General features: G+C 38.7%; 3 protein-coding genes across 3 annotated transcripts in view; all 3 read left to right on the forward strand.

Moving 5' to 3' along the window:
- LOC311061185 (uncharacterized protein) overlaps window positions 1-2716 on the forward strand; it is an 89868-nt gene extending 87152 nt beyond the window's left edge. The window contains exon 19 of the mRNA XM_084079743.1: window positions 256-2716. Within this exon, the coding sequence (XP_083935869.1) occupies window positions 256-322 (67 nt within the window). The 3' untranslated portion in view covers window positions 323-2716. The remainder of the gene's footprint in view (window positions 1-255) is intronic.
- Window positions 1-2716, forward strand: part of LOC311061530 (uncharacterized protein) — a 76724-nt gene extending 74008 nt beyond the window's left edge. Inside the window, exon 7 of the mRNA XM_084080188.1 lies at window positions 395-2716. The gene's annotated coding sequence lies outside the window, so the exon portion shown is untranslated. The remainder of the gene's footprint in view (window positions 1-394) is intronic.
- The window catches only part of LOC311061639 (uncharacterized protein), a gene marked incomplete at its 5' end in the record, with an annotated part of 278554 nt that overhangs the window by 102947 nt on the left and 162057 nt on the right, over window positions 1-13550 (forward strand). The gene's annotated exons all lie outside the window — the stretch shown is intronic.

Consider the following 13550-nt stretch of genomic DNA (forward strand, 5'->3'; position numbering starts at 1 on the left):
ATGTGCAATTTTTGATTACGAAGCCTAAAAGGCAAACATAAAACATGTTAATATGTTCCAATGCTCAAAGCCAAAAACACAATTAAATCGCTATTATTTGTATGACAATTAATCATTAACTTAAATGTTATAATCGTGACAGCCCTAATTATTAATAGAAGAACGCATTGTTCTCAGGAGAAATCAATAATTACCATGATTTAGTACACACATCATAGCGGTTGAAGTCAAATGTTCCATCATTTGTCTTTCCAGACTCAACAACAACTGCTTCAAGGACAAAACCCCCTTCCTGAAAGACAAACACTTTGAAATGTGGTGAACCAATCAACAGCAGGCTTTGGTTCAAGTAGAGCAAGTAGACAAATGTGTCAAGATAACAAAAAAGAGTCAGTTGTGTTTAATAGGTCAAACTTGAAAGTTTTCATCTGAAATAGTCAAACTTGTGTCGATTATGAGCCTACATTTTATTTATGGACACTAAGAATTATTAGTTGTATCAACAGACTTTGTATTTCTAGTGATTGTGGCTTTTGTTTTATTTTTGTCCTCATTGAAATGGTACCGGTGAAGTTGTTCTCAAATATATTCTACATACTTGTATATAAGTTGTATATTGTACAGTTTTACTGTTAATTTAAATTGTCAATAGATGTATATAAAACCATTAGTTACAAATGTTGCTTGGTTCTGGCAACTTATCAGGAGACTGTCTCTCACTGTCATTTAAAGCAGAATTCTGTAATATTTTTTATAACAAGACCTATTATCTGTGAATGACACTGTTGTACGAAGGTTGTACGAACAATATTTCTGTTGTTAGTGTCATGAGCACATTCAAACAGAACGTGAATATTACACCCCGATAAAGCTATGCAAGTATTATTCAATGACATGATTTTCATTTTGAAGAAGGTTGATGCTTCTGAGCTTCTGCACCGTGAATAAAAACACCAACCTGCATGAATGAGACATCTATATGAATAGTTTTGATGTGAGATATTCACCGTTTTCTGATCGCTTTTTGGGGGGAGAAAAATAGTTGACATGTACATTTATTGAACTGTGATTATTTTTGTGATTATTTAAACCACACAGTGACACGTGAACAGGGGCTTTAATCATATCATAGTGGTACAGTGGACAATAGAGCTGCATGATGCGATGTATATAGTCTTTCTGCCTTAGGGATGCTGCTAACATAGAGACACACGGCCGGAAACGGAAGGCCTACAAATTCACGCCCACTTTTGAGATAGCGCCGCTACTCGGGGTCCGTTAGAACGATGAACTGCAGCTCTCAATGCATTCCCTATGAGAGGACATGAGAGTTAGCCTACTTTTAAAATATTCCTACATTAACTGGAGACGATATTTATTTAAATAAAAATATGTTTCCAAATGTATGGAGTGTCTTTGTCAACATGTCTTCTTGTTTTCTTAATAGTTGATGTGTTTCACATTTAATTTGCCACTTTAACAAGTTACCCATAATGTTAACACAGCAGCGGGTAGACGGCAGACAGACAAGTTGTCGCATTTCAGTGACATCACTGTCTTTACGAGCGCCGAGCGCTGACCAGTGGTGTACCCACTGTAGAGACAGGACAGGCGGTCGCCTGCCCAACTAAGATCTCGCCTCCCCTAAAAAAAGAAAGAATAACCCGAAAATGTGTCATTGCATGCTTAATGTCCTCAAAGTCACGCATCCAACAAGCTTTGAATTGAGCAGATTGGACCTTCTGTTCCAGAGATAATGACCAAAACATATTGAAAACTGACACTTTCGCCAGTTTTCTGGGTATTGAAAACCTCAAGGGATGCGTCTGTGACGTTTATACTGTGCGACCACTTAAACTATAGATCTCCGATGCTAGCGGTTTTGACATACTGATGGAGTATATTATAGTATATTGTGGGTAGTATATCGAGATGACAGATATGGGACATTAAAAAGGATAAATTAAACAAATGGGACAGTTTATTAGAACACAAAATAAATCGCTACAGCCTCAGTAGTTAACCAGTGAAATTACGGTATTTTACAATGCCTCTCATAGAGATTGCATTGAGAGCTGCAGTTCATCGTTCTAACGGACCCCGAGTATCAAAAGTGGGTGTGAATTTGTAGGCCTTCCGTTTCCGGCCGTGTGTGTCTATAGAACCCAGGCAATGAAAAGCCTGCTGCAGTGGCCCTCACACTTTTTGATTTCAAGGACCCTCATAACTCTGAGAGTGTACAAATGGATCCAAATGGAGCTGTAAGGGTCCATTTGGTTCCATTTGTACACTCTCTGAGTTACAGACCTGCAAGGGTCCATTTAGAATATATTCATTGCAGCTCAAGCAGTCTTTTGTGATATGTATACTGTGAATGTTGATGATATTGCAATGACGATATGTTTTTGATATATTGTGCAATAGTGGACAAACCAGCATAAACTTTGAGTGCTGCTGACTAGAACAGGGTTGGATGTTGTTTTATGTTTTTTTTTTGTTTTTCTTCAAATGTTATACAGTACAGTATAAATGCAATGGGAAGAATTGCACATTTCTGCTGTAGAGCAAAGATTTCCTCGACATTGAAGTTGCACTGTGACTCGTGGACAGTCAATGCAACGACAGCGACTTCATTCATTTTTACAACACATGGTGTCTTTGTTCATTCTGTTTTTACTGCCTTTTTCATACATTTCAATAAAACTGGAGCTAAAGACTTTTGCGTTTTTCATTGAATAATCCTTAAAATCAACAAGATATCCCTGTGAAAGTGTTTCATCATGTATTCTATTAAGTAAACATAATTTCCATTTTTGTATATTTGATACTTATACTCCACTACATCTCAAAGGCAAATATTTGACTTTAAAGGACAACTTTGGTTTTTTACAACCAAGGTTTATATTTTAGCTTGTAATTAAAGTAAATAAATGATGAGTGTAATTTTTTTTTCATTTACTGCTTTCTATAGTTTTAGCATTTTTTGCGATATTTTTTACAGTGGGCGGGGGCATTCTGTCCGGTGGCTAAATATGCCTTTTTTACACAATAAAAAAGGTCCGGCTGTCTGAGATGGCCAGATGTGAGTTATTGGGGGCTAGAAGAGCTACTGTAAATAATAATAAAGAAAACGCCGGGTTAATGTGTTAAAAAAATACATATTTAGCCACCGGACAGAATGCCCCCGCCCACTGTGAAAACACTGTAAAAAAGCTAAAACTATAGAAAGCAGTAAATTAAATTTTTTTAACACTCATCTTTTATTTACTTTAATTACAATCTAAAACATAAACATTGGTTGTAAAAAACCAAAGTTGTCCTTTAACTCCATTATTTTACAGCTATAGTTATAGCTTCTATTTGCAGATCTAGATTATTAATACAAAACATAAATGTTTTCCAGCTCTTAAGTAAATAGAAAATACATTCTCAGGTGTGTCACTAATTTCATCCAATCAAGAGAATGTATCCATCTATCAGCTTGAATTTGATCATATTCCAATTCCAATTTTGTCTGCTCATTTATTTATTTATTTAATCACCATTTCACTTGTTTGTATGAGATCTCTCTCCTGATTGGATGAAATTAGTATCCCAACCTGAAAATTGATTTTCGGTTTACTAAAGACTCTTTAGTAAAGAGCTGGAGAAATGGGGATATCCCTGTTACTAAACAAACACAGTGGTTCTCAAAGTGGGGTCCAGGGACCCTCAGGCCAGGGTTTAGAGGGAGTTCCAAATGGACCCTTGCAGTTAGTAATTCTTAGTTTAGACTAGTGTACAAATGGAACCAAATATTTCTCATTTGGTTCCATTTGTACGCTCTCAGGGTTATGGGGGTCCTTGAAAAAAAAAAAGAAGAAGCAATGAATACTATCAGAAACCAGAGCTAGTTAACAATTACTATACATTAAGATTTAGGCCAAGGCTGGTCAGGTACTTAAATTAGGTGTCAATCAAGCACAGGTGTTGTTGATTGGGAAGAGGCAAACAGTTTTTGACTGTGCTCATGCTGTGCTTGTGCTCTCCGTGCTGTTGTGTGTTCAATTGGAGGAACAGAAAAGAAATACTAAGAAACCTAAGACATCTTGGCTACCTATTGGAGGGGGGAGAAAAGTTCCACATTTATCTTTGGATACTCGTGCTGGGGTCCCACTAGAGCCCCTAGAGCAGTAGTTCTCAGACTTGTTCAAGTCAATTGGACCCCAAATGAATAATGTATTTGGCTGAGGACATCTGAAAATATTGTGTGGCAAGGACCCCCATGCAAGGTTTGTGTTAATGTTTCGATATATTCCACATTTCTAAAGGATTTTTTTAAAATAGATCTACAAGCTCACAATGCATCACAATATGACGCATTGTGAGCTTGTAGATCGGCTATTTTCAAATAGTCGATGCAGCCTACTGTAGTCTGTATATAGGTTAAAGTGATGAAATTGATTTTGATGACATATTAACCCATTTTGCTGCAGGGGACCCCCTGGAACCCCCTCAAGGACCTCTGGGGGTCCCCACATTGAGAACCACTGTCCTAAGATGGACCCCCAACAACACGCAGACGCATTCCAGCATCGTCAGTGGACCTGCGCTCCTCTCTGGACTACAGGGGTAATTTAATTTAATTTAATTTCAATTCAATTTCAATTTTAAATAAAGTGTGAGACTCGACAGTCCCACCCTGAGCAAGCAATTTTGTGACAGTGGCAACGAAAAACTCCCCCTTAACTGGAAGAAACGTCAGGCAGACCCTAGGCTAAGTTCTGCCTCGACCGTGTCGGGGGGGGGGGGGGGGGGGGAGAGCGAGAGGGAGAGACAGAAGAGAGACAGTAGTGTTGCCATGTCGGCTTATTACTAGCGACTTTGGGCTTCTTTTTATGTAAGGTTCCTTGTAAAAATTGGTGGTTGCGGTTTTTTTGGGCTTGTTTCTAAAGTGTAGGCCTACTTGCTTATTTAGGCTTGTTTCTAAATGTTTTGATTATTATTTAAATCAGTGGTTCTCAAATACTTTCATGAAAATGTTTTGTGCCCAGGCCTGTCGGACTACCTCCAAACAAACCAGGCCTCATGGGTTCAAAGATGCTACACATTGAGTGCCAGGGGTTTTTCAAAACAGGGTACCTCCAGTGCCTGGAATTTTAACCATTTTTGGACCTTTTTCAAGTAGTCACAAAACATTTTCAGTGATCACCGTCCTCACGGTGATACCCTTATTACACACATAGAGGTATCGTACAATCCGGGGAAAAAGATTAAAAACATTCGGTAATCCGTTCCATAGTTGCAGCCAGTTGAAAATAGTCGTAAATACATCGTAAAAACAGAAAGTACACAGGAGCCGAGATACAGGCTTTTGAAGTCATAACTTAACAAGGAAGTGGATTGGAGTCTAAATCTTCGTAAAATGATATCCCCTGGTTCACTTCTCACATCAAGGTCAACTTTATTATCCATGAACTTGGACTTCCACCCCTTCCTTCAGTCACCGGAACAAACAAAGAACATACAGTGGAATAGAACATACATGACAAGAGAGGAACACAACAGTACACAAATAGTGAGATTCAGCCGGCCTTTTACAATCAGTCCTATTTCATTGCATCATTTAACAGTTTAATCGCCACACATTGGAATTAATGACCTACCTCTCTTGGGTCTCCAAAAGGGGCGACCACCTACACAGATACAGGAAGTAAAGCGGAGATGTCTTGCTTTTCTATTGTTTGTCTTGGAATGGATGGGGGTATAAGATACTGGATGAAAGCATCTATCCATGTTGCACAGAAGGGGGCACTGTTGTCTCTCAAGTATGACATACTCTGTTTGTTATCTTTGTCCTAGTCTCTTAAACTATATTCCACAATCTCTAAATCTGGAACTGTACGCCTCCTGAAAGCTGATAAACAGGAAGTAGTCATGTTTGTCATGTCCGTTCTCAAAAACATGTTTTAGAATATCTTTGAAATATATTTCTGACATTTAATTTCTGCTATTAAGCAGCAAGCAATATATGCTGTGGTTAATTTGATTTACAGTAGGACGAATTTGCACGACTGCAAAGACAAAGCAGAAGTGGGGGGAGGGGGGCATCCACTTTACACCGATATCATTTTCAGTGCTTCCGTTGCACCGACTGTCGAAGCATTTGAACATTGTGTGAGTGAACAGTCTGTCTTGAGAGACTACTTTTGTCCTATACAGTCACAATCATGTTATGTTTCCCCACCTATAAGAGCTTTTCATACATGATATCACTTTTCCCAGAGGTGTACAATAATCATGTTGTCACAGCAGTTTACTTATAATTCACCCAAAGTACAGACACGGATACATATCTGTATTATACAGCATACAGATGCGTATACAGATAAATATCACTTAACAGCACCTTTTAAGTTCTCATATAGGGGCCAAGGAGCCTGATTGTCATTAATGAATCCTTTAGTCATACATTTCTTGAATAAAACTTTATGGAGATGCTTGAAAGGTCTGGACATTGTTTCCTCCCCTCTACCATATATGGAGTGTGTGCTATACTGTAGCCTACATAGAGGCGGATCAACTAACAGAAATGAAAGTAAGTAGACTAGACACACGGAGAAGCTTTTAGCACAATGATAGAACAGTGAACTGAACAGTCTGGACTACATTTACACACGACACAACAAAGCAAATAAAGGACCAGAGCTAGAGGTTAATGTAAGGTAAGAACCTTTATTATACTGCAACACGTTCACACACAAACGCTTTTTATTATGGTCCATGTGGACTAAGATGCAAAATGTAGTGTGTGTGTGTGTGTGTGTGTGTGTGTGTGTGTGTGTGTGTGTGTGTGTGTGTGTGTGTGTGTGTGTGTGTGTGTGTGTGTGTGTGTGTGTGTGTGTGTGTGTGTGTGTGTGTGTGTGTGTGTGTGTGTGTGTGTGTGTTGTTTAGTTTTTTGCCTTACAGTACATCCCTAGATTATGTTTTGATATGATAGACCAGTGGCTCCCAAACTTTTTTGATGTCTCCCCTCACAACGCAGCACGGTATGATGCATCGTGAGCTTGTAGATCTGCTAGTTTCACCACTTCACTAAGCTTTTTTTTTTTTACATGTATGGAATTACTTCCATTTTTTAATGAAATTATAAAAAGATAATATATATTTATTTTTTAAAAATATTTTTGGACTTTTTTTCTTTTTAATGTAGGAAAAGAATATATATATTTACTTGTGACCCATAAAAATGGGTCCCGACCCAGTGTTTGGGAAACAGTGCGATAGACCTTGCTGACTGGCAGCTTATTAGTGTTTATCACTAGCCTACTATAGGTTACGATCACACCAGGCTTTTTTGGTTGTAGGCTGAAACACGTAGACTGCACACGTCACCTTTTAGTGCAGTCTGCGAAGCAGAGCAGCTTGTCTTCATGTTGCCAGGCAACCAAAAAAGCCACCTGTCACTCACTTTCAGGCTCCCATCACAATCACACAAAAGTCATTTTTAAATATCTTTGCCTGTTTTTTGCTCAGTTACTTTTTTGTTTAAGTACCAAAATCATACCGCTCCGAATATGAAGCAACAGCCACAACCAACTATTCCACCATGTTCAATACCATTGTCCGGTGTGACCGTAACCTTAGGCTACGATCACACCAGACTGTGTTTCTGCCTATGTGATATTAGTACAAAGTTATAACTTACTAACCTACAACATACTATATCACATAGAAACAAAGTCCTCCTATACTAATCAGTATAGGAGGGTGGTATATTTTACACTATGGTACAATCATTATCATCCCTATCAGTACAAAGTTATGGGAGGGTGGTGTATTTTAGCAGCATGTTGAGGATTCAACCATTTTTTCCCCAAAAGACCCCAATGATACCCCATCATTATCATTATCCTTATCTGTATAATTATACGTTAGGGTAGGAGTAGCTCTGGTCCATAGCCTAAAAGGAGTTCTCCTTAAGGCTATGGGACTTTCGAGCCTTTGAGCTCGACCCATTTGTGGGTCGCGGACACATTTTCATGGGTCACAAGTTCTTGTCAATAGAAAGATTCCATTGACCGCATCTGTAGAGGGCGCAGCAGAGTAACTACATAACATTTTCTTTCCGGTGAAATATTTTACATTTTGGCCAAAAAGTGTATTTTAGACGAGAGGTGGGGGGCTCAGAGTGTTCCCACTTAGTAGAGTTGGCTTTCAACTCCATATAACCGTCTTTGTTTTGGTGAGTAGCGAAAGTGTATTTTTTACTTTTACTGCAGACGAGAGGCTGCGCAGCCTGTGGTGCGAGCTCAAAGGCTCGAAAGTCCCATAGCCTTAAGGAGAACTCCTTAAGGGCTAGGTTAGGAGGATGGTTCTTTTATCATCATGCCAATTTGTGACACATTCTGAAACAACGTTTCTATATAAGCATTATAAGATCTGAACTCAGTTGAACTTTTCTTATGTATTTTTGATCATTATATGTATTTTTCCACTGATGAATACAGAAAAAATGATTTTCCACTCCGGAAATGACAGCTGACAGATGTGAAACTGCGGGGGTGTAGTAGAGAACAACACTAGTAGAGGATGTGGTCACAGAGAAGCCTGCACTTCATGTTTAGTGATGGGAAATGACAGATATGAAACCTTCAACCCTGTGCCTTACAAACAACACCTACCTCTCTGCAACCACCATCTTATGCATGTCTCTATACCAGTATTTCTCAAACTTGTTCATGTCAAGGAGACAAGGACCCCATGTTAATGTATTTGCCTGCTGACCCAATCTGAACATATTGTGTGCCAGTTTCCCCGTGCAAGATTTCTGTTCTTAAAAATGTTTCAAAAAGACTCACAATTTCTCCAATTTTACAAGATTGTTTTGAAAATAGCCTATATATTATATTATATTATATAACACATTTAGCTGGGGACCCCCTGGAACCCCCCCAAGGACTCCACATTGACAACCACTCATTACATAAATGGGGGGCCAAATACAAAATAATAATAATAATAATAATGAAGAAGATGTAGATCATTATAATATGTTTTAATGTCATTTAATATTTCTACAGTTGCTACAAACAAACCTGTGGATAGCCAATCATTTTGGTCATAAACAAGAAGTTGAAGGGTCTGATAATGATGCACCGTGCATGTTCAAATCATTGATACTTCCAAAGCATGGATGCATTTATTTGCATACATACATTTTGGGAAAAATAGCCAATTTTAACATTGAGGTGCCCACAATGTTTAGGTGACTCAACCTGTATTCCTCTACACTAACATACTCTGAACAGAGAGAATGTTCTGGTTTCTATGTCAACTGTACATGCAGTGTGAGCATTTTATTGTCATATTCAGGCCTGGAATTTTGTCATTTTAGGGGCAAGGCCACTTGCCTTTGGTGTTGTACATTTTTTCAGGGCATGAAGGACAAATGCTAGAGCAGGAAGCCCAAATGAATCAAATTATTTCAATTCCACATAAATAATGAATGCAATTTAATCCATATATTTTTCAATACACAGTATAACTATGAGTGAAATAAATGTATAAAATAAATCTGTTTATTTCAGAAAATAATGTATTGGTATTTACAAATATTTGTAGAAACTACTGAGTCAAAGTTCATACAGTCTCATCAGTGGACTAATTCATTGGTTCTCAAAGTGGGGTCTGGGGACCCCCCTTGGGGTCCTTGGAGGGGTACCAAGGGGTCCCCAGCAAAATTAGTTAATACAGCGTCACAAGCATTTTAACTACTTTATCCATATTTTATACTTTGGCTATATTCAAAAATAGCAGATATACAAGCTCATAGCACGTCACTTTGTCCCATTCTATGAGCTTGTAGATCTGCTATTTTTGAAAGATCTTGAAAATGTGTGCAAATCTTTGAATTATGTATGTTTTTAAAGCGAACATTTTGAACTCAAATCGTTGCTTCTGGAGGTCCCTGGCACAAAATAGTTTTCAGATGGGGGTCCGCCAAATACATATCAATTTGGGGGTCCTTGAGAACCACTGGACTAATCGGTCCACGAGTCAATGGACTCTTTTGAAGATGGGGATGGGGCCTATATGACAGAAGCAGAAACAGAAAGTCAGTGATGTCTAAAAAAAAAACACATTGACAGGAAAGAAGCGGAGGAGAAAACAGTCAAGTCAGCTGGGGCAGTGTGGGCGGAGCATCAAGGCCACTGTGGCCTCATGCAGGGCAGGGCACGTTTTGAGGGGCAGAAGGCCAACCTGATGGGCCACGACCATGACCTTCATGGCCTCCATGAAATTCCTGCCCTGGTCATATCACCACATGTTACTTATAATCTGGTGAACACATTAAAGCATTGCTAGTCTTAATAAGCTCAAGTTCAGGAGTACATGTCTATTGAAAATATCACATATTAATTGGTTATTTATAATGCCAGTGGTATCCGAAAAACTGCCGATCAACAAGCTCACAACATGCCGCGATGTGACGCGTTGTGAGCTTGTAGCTCTGTTTTGTTTGCCATTTAAATGAAATGTTTGAATATTGTACATGCCCAAAATAGGAACACCAGTGAACGCCCCTAAAGTTCTGGTCCTAGAACCCATAAAAGAAGATTCTTTGTTAGTGATTAGATTAAGTACAGAATTCTTCACCTCTAAAGTAGAAGACAGAACAGAACATAACAGCATTCTGAAAGAATGTTAGTTATCTAATCTTGCTATAAGTGACATGTGGTAGCCTACTGTATGTCACCAGGCCTCCTGCATCCTGTGGAAAGCCTGGTTTCATTGTGAATTAACCAGTGTGATCCGATATAGAGACTGCTTTCCATATCCGGTACTTTACAAACACACATACATAGACGTACCATTTCCGTATCCGCTCTAGACCCAGAACAGATCAGCAACATGCAACGAGACTTGATCCCAGTGAGTCTACCCTCTGCAGTTTACTGTAAATCACGTTACTTAACAACACAGGGGAATTTGGATGGGGTGAAGTTTTCTTTAGGGTGTGGTCTCCTTTAGTCCTTTAGTATAGTATTTTACACCAGACTTTGTTTCTGTCTATCAACACGGATGCCCTCATTAGCGTTATTTCATTATCCTTATCTGTATTGTTATAAGTTAGGGTAGAAGGGTGGTGTATTTCTTTCATCAGCATGATTATCTGTGACAAATTCTGAAACAAAGTTTCCATAAGCATTATAAGATCTGAGATCAGTTGAGCTCTAACACTCCCGATACCATTTCTTCTTTTGAGTGTTTTTCCACTGATGAAAATGTTATTCTCAAAAGTCCCTTTTTTTGACAGTTACAGAAAAACGTATTTTTGTTCAGTTATGAATCTCACCAATTAATAGTACATTTACAAGTTATTGAATCACATGTTCATTTATTCATTTACTTATTCAGTCTTTACACTCCTGAAATGACAGTTGACTAAAATAGAAATGTGACAGATATGAAACCTTCAACATGACCACAACCCTGCCTTGTAAAGAACACCTGCCTCTCTGCATCCATCATGTCTGCACGTCTCTGTACAAACGTACTCTGAGTCTGAACAGATAGAATGTTCTGCTTTCTACAGTATGTCAACTGTAGATGCAGTGTGTAAAATATTGAAAGAAATGTGGGGGGAAAATTGAAACATTTTAACAACACAAATATTGTATGGGGGTCCTTAGCACAAAAGTATTTTTCAGATGGGGGTCGGTGGCCAAATACATATTAATTTGGGGTCCTTGACATGAAAAAGTGTGAGAACCACTGATCTATGCATTTTAAAACAAATGGCCTCAGTTGAAAGTGGATAATAGACATTGTTACTCCTATGCTGCCCTGTGAAGCTAGACAGGGCCTCATCTATGTAGCCAATCGACAAAAACTAAAACTGTGCTATTGGATTCAAATTAATATAAATAGTCAGTTATGGTAATATGTTCATATTGTGTGTGTGTGTGTGTGTGTGTGTGTGTGTGTGTGTGTGTGTGTGTGTGTGTGTGTGTGTGTGTGTGTGTGTGTGTGTGTGTGTGTGTGTGTGTGTGTGTGTGTGTGTGTGTGTGTGTGTGTGTGTGTGCACTTTTTCACTATGCCACTTGTTTCACCTTTGTAAATATATATTTGTGCGTCCTGAAAAACCTCAACATCTTTTTGGTCAGTGTGCAAGCTTCTGTTGATTACATAAATCATAAAAACATCTCTAGTCTAGCATTCTGCAAATCCTTACATCTTGAGATATTAAGTGTATGCTGTTGCATGTATGCTTACTATGCTCTTCTGAGGCCAAAATGATGAAAACCAGGCAGTGTTGTCATGTTGGTAGTGTTATTATAAGCGACTTTGGGCTTGTTTTTCTGTAAAGTTGCTTGTAAATATTGGTCGTTCCCGGTTGCGTTTTTTTTGCTTATTTGGGCTTGTTTGCTAATGTTGTTAAACCAGTGGTTCTTGAACATTTTCATGGCAAGGACCCCCAGATTAATAATATGTAATTGTCCGCAGACCTCCCCCCGAATGGCAGAATCACTGAAAGTTTAGAATATTTGGCGGTCCCGTTTTCATTTTTTCCACAAGATCGGTGGTTGTTGCAAAGACCTGCACTTACAATACTTCACCATGTGTTGCGCTATGACGAAATAAACCCATTAAATGTAATAATGTGTGCGTTCCTTAATGCAATTCAAATGGTGAAAGCTGTGCTGTTTCACTTGGTGAAGGAATGGCGGTTTCGGCCAAGCCCCGAAATACCCATTTATTTTCTTTTTCACAATTTTTTTTCTCTTCTTTTTTTTTTAAATAGCAGATGTACAAGCTTGTTGTGAGCTTGTAGATCGGCTATTTTCAAATAGCTGTAGCCCAGTTGCTTCTTTTGGGCTTGTTTTCAACGACCTGGTTATTTCTCTCGCAAAATCTGGCAACACTGAATATGCGCTTTCGGCCATTTCTACAAGCTTACAATGTGTTGCAATGCGACGCATTGTAAGCTTGTAGAGCTGCAATTTTCAATGGATTATTCTAAAATATCCAATATCTGATATCCATTCACTGCAATAACAGACAAAAAGTTGTTTTGTTTTATAAGTTAGGCCAGGGGTCTTCAACCTTTTCAGGCCAAGGACCCCCTAACTGAGAGAGAGATGAAGCAGGGACCCCCACTATATATTACATAAAATTGTGTTGCAGATTAAAGCATTTCATAGATGTTGGATTCATATTGATGTGTATTTTCAGACATTTAACGACTTAAACCATCAATACTTAGTGAAATTTCACTCTGTAGTTGGTCCGCTCGTTTTTCCCTCTTTGCCGAAAATAGCAGATCTACAAGCTCACAACGCCTCGCCCTGCGAGGCGTTGTGAGCTATTTTCGGCTAAAGTTGTCCTTAGAATATAGGGATGCTAGGGTTCAAGTGGTTAATGTAAAAAACAATGATCCTATCACACAGAGATTTGGCGGTCCGCCAAATCTCTGTGTGATAGGATCATTGTAGCAACTCTGAGGACCCCCTAGGGGTCCCGGACCCCCTGTTGAAGACCCCTGAGTTAGGCTATACTATATTATG

This window comes from Gymnoscopelus microlampas (assembly GCF_963454915.1).
Source record: "Gymnoscopelus microlampas genome assembly, chromosome: 15".
In the NCBI taxonomy this organism is placed as follows: Eukaryota; Metazoa; Chordata; class Actinopteri; order Myctophiformes; family Myctophidae; genus Gymnoscopelus; species Gymnoscopelus microlampas.